The following is a 14,235-nucleotide window of genomic DNA, read 5'->3' on the forward strand; positions in this document are numbered from 1 at the left end:
AAAAAGTGAAATGGCAGTCTATTAATTCTGGTCTTATGTGCTTTTCACTTAAATTTTTTGTACACTTTATTGTTGTCCCAATATCCTGAATTAATCCATAAAACGCTAGGAGCTGAAGTAATTCTCCACTCCTGCACATCTGCAGTTTGACAATGATTGTGATATTCTTTATGCTGGGCATTGGATTTGGGAATTGCTCATTTGATATTAGATATAGATATAAAAATCTATAGAAATATAATTCACAATTTTAAACTCAAAGTCAAGTCAGTAAGTTTTTAGTCAAATATCCTTTACTATTCATTATCTCTTATTTATCATGTAAAACTAACAGCTTTTTGGATTTTAGAATAAACCACAATGAGCGATTGGAGTTCCTGGGAGATGCCGTGGTTGAATTTTTAACAAGGTAAATGAATGTACTATACAGTTTTTTTCTTCAAAACCTATAGCGTTATTTGTTTTTATTTCATGTACAAATGTAAGTGTATCATGGACTGGTAGGTAGGCATCAGATAATTGTTCTAATATGGCACAGCTTGATTTACTGACATTTGAGCTTTACCACTTTATAGGAACTCACTATACAGGGGACGATGTGAAGTGGCTTGAGTTGCTGCAATCACAACGATACTAAGGCATCTTTTTTAGGGGGCATATTGTACTTTTTATTCACACCATTTGGTGATTGTCTGATGTTTAAATTGCTTGTTATTCAATTTATATGGGAGGTAAAATTGTGGTTCAGTGTTTGATGTATGGGATAAATATTTATATATGTTTATAGCTTGCGCATTTTCCGATACAAGGATACCTCTGTGTTTATATTTATGTATGATCTAGGCAAGGGAGGGTTGAAATTTAAAAATTCTTTAAACTTGGTAGCAGATCGTTGCCCCCCAATCTCACTCTGGGGAACAGTGATTCAGATCAGCATTACGGCCCCTGCACTCTTCAGATGCCTCAGTCACTTTTGACTATAAGTCAGAGAGGTTCATCACTATGTAAAACAGTAAAGACTTAATGATAATGCTGTCCACTTAGCCTTTGAGTGGGTGTCTTGTGTAAAGTATTGACATCTACTGTACATAAACCATCAAGAATTATTTCACGCCCTGGAAACGTGGAGAAGGCAGTGTGTTCTTGAAGGACAGCATGGGTTGCCAAAAGCTTTTGTGACCAACAATGTATAGGCCTTAAAGGGGTTGTCCCATCCTATCTATACTGGTAGCTTATGTAAATTGAAGACTTTTCCTAAATATATTGCTTTAGAAATGCTGCTTTGTTTGCCTGCTATGTGAACTTATTCCTCCCATTGTTTACACAGTGCTGCTATAACCACGGACTTGTGAGATGGGACAAGTGATGTCACCGGCAGGACAATCAGCTCAGCTATTTGCAATTTGCTGATAAAGCCGAGTCTGTTATGTCGCTATGCAAACACACAGATAACACTTGAGGCCATTCTTTTATAAGCATGTGCATAATATCTGATCTGCATAAGTATTATGATACTTCTCAGGCCTGTTCAGCTAGCTGAGAGGATGGGGGGTGGGAGAATTACAGGAAGTGAGAAGAAGAGACTACAGGCAGACTACTGAAACACTGAGATGGGAAAACCCCTTCAAGATGTACATAGCACTGACACCCAGTCACCAAGACGCCCAGTCATTCCATGTTCCACATTATTATATATTTGCTGAATTTTTATTTTTTTAGACTCTTGTATAACATAAAATGTTGCACTATGATTTTTTTATATTATTATTATACGTTATCAATATATGATTGTATTTTTAGCCCTACTTGCTAGCAGGTGCATAGAACTAGCTTTCAAGGTGGATACATTAACTGCTCTAACAGAATGGATTGCTGTCATTTCAAGGTGGTGTATTTGGTGCTGTATATTTACCACCTGCTTAAATATTTGGCTTTTTATGGCTTGTAGTAAAGCTTTGCAGGTTTAAATCACTTTGTAGAGCTCTGACTTTTTAGAGTGTGGTATGTCATCCAAAGCAGAGGTCTCTTAAAAGCTTCTATATAATGACGCATTTTTTTTCTCTGAAATTGCTGCCTGTATTGCTCTGTCCCCACAGCCTTTAAGGGCTACTACGGTTTCTCCATTTTTCTTTTACATTTAGCTGATTCATAGAGCAAACCTTTCTTTAGGAAATATGCAAGAACTCTACTAATACAGTTATCAACATAGCAGTGCCATCTGGGTAATTATCACACATCATTAATATAGCAATACCAAGGGCTGGCACTGGCATTGCAGGATTTACATTTTCATCAGTACATGTTTTTTTTCTAATCCAGAACCTAACTTAGAAACTAAATGATACAGCGCTCTCCACAAACTGGTTAGAATGGATTTTCCCTTCACTGGTTATATGCAGATTCTGTCACTTATTCATACATACAAATGCAATTTCTGAATGCCCTTCTCTTGCGTTGCAAGGGCAATCAAATAAATGCATTTCCCAGTGTTACTAGCATCTGCAGTTTTTTCTTTTGTATTTTTGTGCTCTTGCAGAATTTAGGGTATGTTTAATCGCTTTCCCTTTCCTAGCCGACAGCCTAACCTTGGAATTTGCACGAAGAAATACGGCAGACTATAGAATAGTTTGTGCTTTCCGCTTGCTTCTGACACATAACCAAGAAACAAATACTGCAGGAATTTCTAAAGTGCAGTTTTAGAACTGATTTATGAAACGTTACTAAAGACCCACGACGCAGGCTATGAGGAGAGAAGAAAAAAAAAAAAAGCTGGAATGCCTATATTTCTATCTAATAAGAAACCAACGCAGAGTATCACCATGATAAATTAAAGGGAAAAAACTGATTTGAGCAGGAAGCAGTCTAAGTTGGGCAGAAAATATAACATTACTAGCAGGAGGACCCGGCTTTGCACGGATATATTACATTTTATGTTTGCGTAGTGGCCCCATAAGAATTGTTAAATTTTGCACTGGTGTATTTTGTATGTTGGTGAGTGTATGTCCATAATCGTCATGTGATTATGTGTATCTCATTTTGGATATCAGTGAAAAACCTGTGATCAGTTGTTATGGATACCTGGAATAAAGCTGTATCTAATCCTTCCCCGTGTAGTACTGTGTTTAGACGCAAGTATCTAATCCTTGTTGGTGTGGTACTGTGTGCAGGTGCGTATCTAATCCTCCAGCGTGTGGTACTGTGTGCAGATGCGCGTATCTAATCCTCCCCCGTGTGGTATTGTGTGCAGATGCGCGTATCTAATCCTCCACCATGTGGTATTGTGTGAAGAGGCGCGTATCTAATCCTCCCACGTGTGGTACTTTGTGCAGACACGCGTATCTAATCCTTCAGCATGTGGAACTGTGTGCAGACGCGCATATCTAACCCTCATTCATGTGGCACTGTGTGCAGACGCACATATCTAATCCACCCCTATGTGGTATTGTGTGAAGAGGCGCGTATCTATTCCTACGGCGTGTGGAACTGTGTGTAGACTCTTGTATCTAATCCTACGGCAAGTGGTATTGTCTGCAGATGCGCGTATCTAATCCTCCCCTGTGTGGTACTGTGTGCTGAGACGCGTATCTAATTCTCTGGCATGTGGTACTGTGTGCAGACGCATGTATCCATTCCCCCAGCTTGTGAAACTGTGCGCAGACGTGCGTATCTAATACTACGGAATGTGGTACTGTGTGCAGACACACGTATCTAATACTCCCCTGTGTGGTATTGTGTGAAGAGGCGCGTATCTAATCCTACGGCATGTGGAACTGTGTGTAGACGCGCGTATCTAATCCTATGGCATGTGGTACTCTGTGCAGACGCGTGTATCTAATCCTACAGCATGTGGTACTGTGTGCAGACATGCTTATCTTATGCTCTGGTGTGTGGAACTGTGTGCAGATGAACGTATCCAATCCTTTGGCATGTGGTACTGTGTGCAGATGCGTGTATATAATCCTTCGTCATTGTGGAACCGTGTGCAGACACACGTATCTAATCCTTCAGTGTGTGGAAATGTGCAGAAGCGTGTATTTAATCCTCTGGTGTGTGGGACTGCGTGCAGACGCATGTATCTAATCCTGTGGCGTGTGATACTGTGTGCTGATCTGTGTATCTAATCCTCTGATGCGTGTATCTCAGTTTGGATATCAGTGTTGGATTGTGCGTGTGGAGTGACCGTGTGTATTGCAGTCGGAATATTAGTGAAAGACTTGCAGGTTTGTATTGGCTATGGGGGGGAGGGCATTGTGTTTGGAATGCTGTATCTCAGCAACTGTATGTCTGAGCGAATTGGAGTCTTGTCTTAAACCTTCCCGGATACCTGAAGTATCTCTGTACCAAATTTGGTGAAAATCGGTACAGTCGTTTGGTTTGCAATAGAGAACAGACAGACAGAAATTCATTTTTATAATATAGAGAGATATATATAGTGTGTGTGTGTGATATATACACTCACCGGCCACTTTATTAGGTACATTTGTCCAACTGCTCGTTAACACTTAATTTCTAATCAGCCAATCACATGGCGGCAACTCAGTGCATTTAGGCATGTAGACATGGTCAAGACAATCTCCTGCAGTTCAAACCGAGCATCAGTATGGGGAAGAAAGGTGATTTGAGTGCCTTTGAACGTGGCATGGTTGTTGGTGCCAGAAGGGCTGGTCTGAGTATTTCAGAAACTGCTGATCTACTGGGATTTTCACACACAACCATCTCTAGGGTTTACAGAGAATGGTCCGAAAAAGAAAAAACATCCAGTGAGCGGCAGTTCTGTGGGCGGAAATGCGTTGTTGATGCCAGAGGTCAGAGGAGAATGGCCAGACTGGTTCGAGCTGATAGAAAGGCAACAGTGACTCAAATAGCCACCCGTTACAACCAAGGTAGCCAGAAGAGCATCTCTGAACGCACAGTACGTCGAACTTTGAGGCAGATGGGCTACAGCAGCAGAAGACCATACCGGGTGCCACTCCTTTCAGCTAAGAACAGGAAACTGAAGCTACAATTTGCACAAGCTCATCGAAATTGGACAATTGAAGATTGAAAAACGTTGCCTGGTCTGATGAGTTTCGATTTCTGCTGCGACATTCGGATGGTAGGGTCAGAATTTGGCATCAACAACATGAAAGCATGGATCCATCCTGCCTTGTATCAACGGTTCAGGCTGGTGGTGGTGGTGTCATGGTGTGGGGAATATTTTCTTGGCACTCTTTGGGCCCCTTGGTACCAATTGAGCATCGTTGCAACGCCAAAGCCTACCTGAGTATTGTTTCTGACCATGTCCATCCCTTTATGACCACAATGTACCCAACATCTGATGGCTACTTTAGCAGGATAATGCGCCATGTCATAAAGCTGGAATAATCTCAGACTGGTTTCTTGAACATGACAATGAGTTCACTGTACTCCAATGGCCTCCACAGTCACCAGATCTCAATCCAATAGAGCATCTTTGGGATGTGGTGGAACGGGAGATTCGCATCATGGATGTGCAGCTGACAAATCTGCGGCAACTGTGTGATGCCATCATGTCAATATGGACCAAAATCTCTGAGGAATGCTTCCAGCACCTTGTTGAATCTTTGCCACGAAGAATTGAGGCAGTTCTGAAGGCAAAAGGGGGTCCAACCCGTTACTAGCATGGTGTACCTAATAAAGTGGCCGGTGAGTGTACACACACATAATAATATTGAAATGTATTGACCTCTGTTCACCTTTAGGGGTATTTAATTATCCTGCTTTTACAAAATCCGTGATTATGAAATGATAACACGCATCCTCGTGACTGGACGATTGTATTACGGTAAAATGATATGATGATGTGTTCAGGGGTATGGTACAACAGCTGATGAAGTCCATCCATATTTTTCCATAATACATAATATATGGTCTACTAGCCTCTGCCCGCGACTTCGTCTGCGGGTTGTTGGCATTGATGATCTGCCTATATTTAGCAAATTGCTGCCGTCGATGGTTTGCCTGCTCTGGCATTTGGGCAGCTATTAAGCTGTTCTTGCTGCTGAACTTGTTCCTCACACCATGCCTGTGGTTGTTATCTCAGCCGCTCGCTGGGACACTATAATAATGAGCGTGTTCTTGGCGTTGATGATCCGCATGCTCCAGTGTTTCGGCAGCTCTGAAGCTGGTCTGCCGCTGATCTTGTTTCTTGCTCTGTGCCTGGGATTGTTCCGGCATCTCAGCACCTCGCTGGAACATCATATAATGAGTTTGTTGTTGGTGTTGATGATACGCCTTCTCTGGCGTTTCGGCAGCTGTCAAGCTGGCCTGCCGCTGAACTTGTTCCTGGCACTGTACCCATGATTGTTCCAGCATCTCGGCAGCGCGCTGGGACGCCATATAATGAGCACGTTGTTGGTGTTGATGATCCGCTTGCTCCGGTGTTTCAGCAGCTCTCAAGCTGGACTGTCTCTGAACCTGGTTCTTGCACTGTGAGTGGGATTGTTCCAGCATCTCGATGATTCCCCTCTGCTGCGCTTGAGAAGAACTCTGTGACTTCTGGCTCCTTCATAGCTGTCGTTGTGACAAATTAGATTCTATTTCCAGGCGTGTTAAAAATTGGAAAACTGCTAATTTGGATTAAAGGTGTTTGCCCATGTTTGTCAGAACTGGAGCAGATCAGATAATATGCAAATGTGTCTACACACTGAGAGATAACAGCCCTGGGTGAGATAAGGCTGCTGCAGGAACAGTGTAATATAGTGTGTGAACCTAAATTCATAACTGTCATGAAACCATGTGCTTTATCAAGATAAAAAGCCTATATGTTAATCGAGGTTACAATCGATCTATGTGCCGAATTTCATTCAAATCCGTTCAGCCGTTTTTTCGTGATTGAGGAACAAACACACAAACATAATTAGTAGGATGATAGCTATGATTGATATGTCATTAAGACAATATGGTAGAATATAAACAACTGCCCTTGAGGTATTGAAAGTGAAGGAATCTACAAAAGTAATATTGGAAATATATACGGGGGAAGAATGGGTCACATAAGCAGGATAATGCTACAGGAAAATGTATTAAAGCAAAAAAAGGTAGGCATAACCACTAAGGTAACAGAAGTGAGAAAGCCACACAATATCGTATGTCTGTATGTCCAATAAACAAGGGTAAGCTCCCATGTAGGCAATGAATGCAGATAATGGATGCTCACAATACAAATATAAGTTGAAAGGTGCTATTATGCTTACAGTGGCTATAAAATACAGGCCCTTTTTCTGGTATATTTACCCAGGTAGTGTGTGTGTGTGTGTGTGTGTGTGTGTGTGTGTGTGTGTATACACACACACACACACACACACATATAGGATATATATAGTAGGTTGGTTAAAAACACTTACATGTGTGAGTAAGGTGTGAAAGATTCAAATTCAGTTGTATGAATTGGAAAGGTTCATGTATGACAGTATAAAGGCTAGAGCAGTTTTTCTCATTCTTTTTAACCAAGTGAGAATCTAGTATGAAAAAGTCCCAACAGAGTATCCCTATATACCCCTTATAACAATGTTATAATGGCTCCTTTAGTACCCTGACATATTTTTAAAATGGTTCCCTCAGTGCCCCCACATTCAGTGCCCCACAAATGCAATGTACTGGTCCCGACAGTTCCCCCACAGGTAACATAACGGCTGCCAAAATCGGCCCCAAAATAGTGATCTCTTATAAATGACTTATAACAGTTATGTAATGACCCTTCAGTGCCCCCACAATGTAGTAAAATAGCCCCATACGTACCCCCACATGTAATACGGAAAGTAGGAAGCAGAATGATGAATGCACTTCTCTGCTTACTCCAGGGGTTCCAGCAACCTCATCAGTGCATTTCTAACATTAGGCTACCATGTACGGGTGTCCATCCAGGACATGGAAGACCTGCATGCTATGCAACATATAATATAGACTAGTGATTCTTAACTGCACCTCATACCCCCAGGGACTGTGAAGCTTACCCCCTGGGTTACACATATGTGTTGTCCATACCACGGGTTGAGAACCACTGAGCTAAAGTTTGGATACCATATTAAACGGCAGTGTCCGAGCTTATCAGTAATACAAGGATTCTGGGATAAGCATCATCTGAAATTTCACTTTTTTGGTCCTTTCTGTTTAGGGGAGGAGTGGGAGGATAGAAGAAATATCACTCCTTGTACAGTAATCCTCAGGGATGAGACTGGAACGTTTCATGTTATCAAGACAAATGACTTGCATCCTCTGAATGACATCTTATGGAGTTGGGTTTTTTTCTAGGGGCGTAAAGATAAGCAGATAGACAACATCTCCTTGCTTCAAGTATTTACTGACTTCGAAATCATGGAGATCTTGCCATGCTGACACAGCAAGTGGTGTATAAACTCTCTACATTTTGAACTTTTCTTTTTAGGAATTCATCATCTAGTGCTTTATTTAGTTATGTAAGACGATATAAGCTTTACCAGACAACTGATATCCTGCCCCAATGGCCGTGAGACGTGAAAACAACGTTCTACCATTTATCCCTTTAGACGCCACCGTCAATAATGATAGTGGCATCTAAGTAGTGTCTGTGTTTGCAGCCTCACAATGAGATCATATGGTGCCTATACACTGTCATGATATTGATGGGGAATCTCCTGCAGGCCCCATGTCATCATTCCTAGAAGACCTTGCCACGGGTAGTCTTCAAAAAAAAGTTGTACCTCTCACATTATGGTGGCAGTAAAACAAATTATTTTTGACAAATGAGTGATTTTATTGTGTAAATGTAGTACAAAATCTATATAAATTTGGTATCAGAATAAAGGCAACATGTTATTTATGATACCCAGTGCGCCGCAAAAAAATTTAGAACATAACTAATGATGGTGAAACTCACCATTTTTTTGCCATTCCACTAATAGAGTTAATACAATTTGATCAAAAATCTCAATGTTTCCCGAAATGGAGCAATAGAGAAGTATACTCATCATACCAAAATAATAATAATAATATAATCCTTTAATAGTCCCACAGTGGGGAAATTTCAGTATGTTTCAGCTGCATAGTAATACAGATACATGATAATACACAGTAAATATTACAGAAGTAGTAGACACACATGCTGAGAAAGATATGCTAGGAGTCCATAGCAGCTTAGGAACAGAGAAGAAAGAAGGAAGACTTCATAATCATTAGTTCTCTGTGGCTATGCCATGTGGCTATGCGGACATTAAAAAGAAAAAAAAAATCTTTTAAAATGTTGCAACGGTAAACCCCCCCCCCCCCCCCCAAAAAAAAAAAAAAAAAAAAAAAAAACAAGTCTTGAAGTTAAGAACCCTTTAGCTAATTGGTCAAGTGCCACTGTGTTACATCTCTATAGATTTACATTATATGGCAATAATTACTTAGTAATATTTCATCTATCCATATACGCGGTTTGGTACAGCTAGTCATGTAATAATGCTGTTTTTAGGACCGGCTGTATGGGCGACCTGATGATATGGGTGGTGACCCAAGGAACCAGGAGCTTTCTATCTGTAGTTCTCCTAGTGAAGTCTTTTGAAAGCAATAAGACAAGTCAGCCCTCCTCCTGACTAAGCGCAGAGACGTGTTTGTATTTAAGGCTCTGTGGTTGTACTGTGGCACAGTGCTGCTAAACTGTCATATTTTCTTTGATAAACACAGGGCATGTTTCTGTGCTCGTAGCCTGTAACATCCCTCTTCAGATATGGGGCTTCCTTTGAAGTCTTTTACAGTGCTGATGGGCTCAAAATGTAAGATTACAGAATGAAATCCAGCGTGACTGTCATGTCAAATGCCTTTTTATTTTATTTTTTCCTCTCTCCTCTCCTCCCTCTTGAAGGATCAGCTTGCCTGGAACAGATAGGCAGCTTCCAAAGCTTGAGTCCAATTTGCAGGAAGAAGGGCGATTATTTCAAAATGTTTGTCACTTCTCCTTGCTGTGATTTATCTCTGATCTTGTATTTCCTAACCTGAAGTGAAAAGCTTGTTTACAAGTGAGATTAGTTTTATGGGAATACACATCGGAGGGGATTAGATGATAGAAAAGTCTTATGTTCAGCATGGACTGGTTAACGTTTAATTCATTTCGCCAAAAGATTCAGCAATTACCTTTTGAAACATTCAAAAAACTTGTAAAAAAAAATAAATATATTTGCCCCTCTCTCAATGTCTTTACATAAGTGAACTTTTCCTCATTTTAAATCCATTAGTTCCTTTCTTTGTAAGCGAGCCGGAAATTAAATCTCCTTTTTTGCTGCTTTTTTTTTTTTTGCTTTTGATTGTGCTCTCTTTTTTACTTTTATTTCCAAAGTTGACATCATTCAAGTTTCTCGGCTTTTGTAAAAAAAAAATTATGAACTACTCTACTTTCTGGTGACATAGTTGACATTTCCTTGTCATGGTTCATGTCATTCCTAACTATCTGATCCTTCCTGTCTTTTGGATGATGTGTGCACAGATATGTCAGTCCAGGTTGCACAAGCACTTGTCATTTCCGTGATGGTTTATTGTAAGGCTTATCTATTGGTTGCTCACATTGGGGTTGCTGTCTGTCTTGTTGATATTGATAGACATCAAGTCTTACCATCTGTTGAGCTAAGACTGTGTTCGGTCATTTCATATGAATAGAGTTCAAGCGTTGTACCTTGTAGAAACCGTTTTCTGTAATGAATTCCAGATCCTGGCCAATCCAACACAAGCTAGCACGACCCTGTCAGGAGTGATAGTAAATGTATTACAGAATTCAATTATATATATGTAATAAAACATGACTTTTAAACCATTATTGCTAAAACACAGACTTTAGAAATGATACCGGTGATAAAGATATCTTGTCAAAATGATGCAATAAATGTAGGAGGTTATTTAACTGGAAATGCCCTTTACACAAGAAATCATCTTTGTTCCTATGAAGGGTAAAACACATGAACAAGTTTCACACTCGCTGCAACGACTACAGCCGTATCGCACCAATAATCTCACTTAATAAGATAATAAATGCTAGATAAATATTCCAACAAAATATGACACAAGTTGTTTTCCCCAGTCCAAGTCGGTTTCCCCTGGATTCCTCAGAAACCACCAATAATGAATACAAATACAGTGCGACTATAAGCCTATAAAAAGTCATCTAGCAACTTTTTGCTAATATTTATATACACACTGATAACATATGTACCGCATAACCCAGTCATCAAGACTACAGTCAGGGGCTAATGTTAGACTTTCTATATATTGAACAGAGTGTGTCCAGAAGGGTCAGAAAAACAGAACCACCTATTACATACATTGCACATTAACCTCACAATAAATATCAAATATGAATATTTATCTCAAACTCTGATGAAATGGAGAAAATAATGGCATGCTATCCAAAAAGCTGATCGCGCTCTGATATCCTCAAGTTGAAATGGTCAGTGCCTCAGTGAATAGAGCGCTCGCTGGCACCATACTGTGCAAAGTACAAGCGCAAGTGTGATTGGCCCTTTAGATAGCATTCCATCTTTTATATCATTTTATTTGAGGAGAGTATTCATATTCTTTATTTAATGTGGACATGGATTCATTGTGAGGTTAATGTACCACTGATGTTTTTTTTCTGACATTATTTTGCCGCATCTGGATATGCTCTCTGCAATATATAGGTGGTCTAATATTGGTCCCTGATAGTAACCTTGGGATAGTAACCTTGGTAATTGTAGTCTTAGTGAATGGCTATACATTATCCGTGTGTTTGCTGTATCACGTTTTATAGGCTTTTAGCTGCACTGTATTTGTATTCATTCCAGGGGAAAAACACATTGGACTTGGGGTAGCAATCTGTGTCATATTTTGTTGAAAGATTTTCTATTACTGGTTGGTGCGTCCTATTATGAGATGACTGGTGCAGCGTGGTCGTCGTTGTTTGAGTGAGTGTCAAACTGGATCATGTGTTTTACCCTTCTCAGGAATAAACACGATGTTTATCTTGTGTAGATACATTTATTGTATTATTTTGACTTGGTATCTATATCACTGGCATATTATTACATTAATGTATTGAACGTTATTTTTTATTATATGTGGAGTTGGTTTTTTTCAGTACTGTGATGGCCCTTTCCTGTAACGTGATAAGAAATTTCCTTGTAATCTGCTGCAGAACATTTACCCATTGGATTCTGCTTTTGGGTGTTCTAGTGAGCTGTTAATCACTGTATGGACCAGTAATAGACACAATATGGAAAATGTAGTAGCAGCTGGGGTGCGTGCATTTGAGAGTCAGTGAAAATAGATCAAATACATGGCGTGTTTTATTTTGCATAACTAGATAGACAACAGTTTAGAGATTGAGGTAAAGGGAACCTGTCAAGTGGCTTTTTAAAGCCTTACAATAAACCATCACGAAAATGACAAGTGCTTGTGCAACCTGGTCTGACATATAAATTGGCCCAATCTTGTGCATTGGTACCCCCTGTAATTTTGTTGTTGTAGCAAAGTAAAGTTGTTTGAAAGAATAGAAAGTCATATGTAAATGATAACATTTCTAACTTCACTTTACTACAACATAAAGATTACAGAGGGGCATCAATGGAAGGAAATTGCTTCATTCTGAACATGATGTGTCCAGGTAATCCCACCTGACAAGTTCTCTTTAAGAAGAGTTACCCATACCCCTATATCTCAATGCTTGTTGAGTTGGATGTAAAATACATAATAAATTTGTCGTTTTTTTTTTTCATTTTTTTGAATTTCCAGTCAAAATTACGGCACACTTTTCCCCAGTATTATAAATAGCATTTCTTCTGTTCCAGCACTAACATTGGAAGCACCTACTGCTTTGGAACATCTACTACGCCATAATAAATCCAAAAGACTGTTTTAATACATTCTTAGGGAGCCTTCACACGGAGTTTACGCTCCGTTCATTCAGACACGTAAACATGTGTCAAAGTGACCGCTATAAAACACAATCCCATAGACTTCAGTGTGTGCCACTCTTACACACGCTACACATTGAAATCTTTGGGAAGCTTTTAAACCCATTAATTTCAATGTGTAGCATGCGTAAGACCGGCACACACTGAAGTCTATGGGACTGTGTTTTACAGTGGTCATTTTGACTCCTGTTTACATGTCTGATCGGAGCGTAAACTCCGTGTGAAGGCTCCCTTAGCCATTAAAATTTTTTGAAAGTAGGTTGTCCAAGGTATATTACTATGATTATTGCATTGCATTAGGAGGTTTTCTGTACTCATTAACTGCCTCTTTACTCAATACTCAGACAAAATATATGAATCTCTGTTCACACTTACCTCATAATGTTCATCTGTTCAGGGCTATGGAGTCAAAGCTGGAGCTAGTTCTGGGTGGAGTCTGAGTCAGAAAAGATTACAAACTCCAGTTTTTGGCTGCCCATGGCTATTGGCATTTATAAAGGAGTTTGAGTTGGGCTGAGGAAAAATAGGAGTCTTTGGTTTGGCCTACTTAATAGACAGCCCTGGTCTTGTTTCCAAGCCGTGAATGAATGGCTTATCTCTTTATATCTGGACAGACCTCATTGATATGAATGGAGTTTATTGGAGTTCTGGTATGTTTGATGATTGGAATAGTGCTGAATGACTGATAGAAACCCTGATAGACTCTATTACATTAAGTGTGAACAGAGTTTTACATCAGTTATTCTTGTGTTGGGACTTAATTATTTTTACGCATTAAACAATTTCTTTTCTAATCTAAAACCTTACAAATAATTGTCTTTGCTGTATTGGAGTTCCAGCAAAGGTTCTTTGTTCTGTTGCCTTTGGTAGTACACTGCCATTTTTATGTTAGTATGTTTTGCAATATTTGTTGATACATTATCGTTTGTGAATATTCTATTGTAACCAAAATATTCTGCCTGTATGTGTAAGTGAGCATCTAGAAACCATGTGAAATTTTCCTGGCTGTGTGTCTAAAACCATGTGTTGTCATTGACAGCCTGGCACAATGTGTGCAGCCTCATGCAGCTGACACATTAAGCCTGCTTACATTCACAGCAGCTCCAGAAAAAAATCTCCAGCCACCATCCACAGATAATTTATGACGGGATGTTGTCAAAGAGATAAGCTCACAGTTTGCAAGTATACCTCCCATCATTCCCTCATCCCCACATAAATATCATCCTCCCATGGAATTCCTCAAGCTTGCTCTTAAATCTCTATAGTTTTGCCATCTTTTGGGAGCTGGTGATAAGGCGTCCTGGTGTTTAATCATCCC

The 14,235-nt window shown here is 39.8% G+C and overlaps 1 protein-coding gene across 1 annotated transcript in view; it reads left to right on the top strand.

Annotated features, from left to right (window-relative positions):
- The window catches only part of DROSHA (drosha ribonuclease III), a 206,783-nt gene that overhangs the window by 106,197 nt on the left and 86,351 nt on the right, over window positions 1-14,235 (top strand). Inside the window, exon 20 of the mRNA XM_075270897.1 lies at window positions 350-409. Coding sequence (XP_075126998.1) covers window positions 350-409 — 60 coding nt within the window. The remainder of the gene's footprint in view (window positions 1-349; window positions 410-14,235) is intronic.

Source organism: Leptodactylus fuscus, chromosome 4 (genome assembly GCF_031893055.1).
Source record: "Leptodactylus fuscus isolate aLepFus1 chromosome 4, aLepFus1.hap2, whole genome shotgun sequence".
NCBI classification, from domain to species: Eukaryota; Metazoa; Chordata; class Amphibia; order Anura; family Leptodactylidae; genus Leptodactylus; species Leptodactylus fuscus.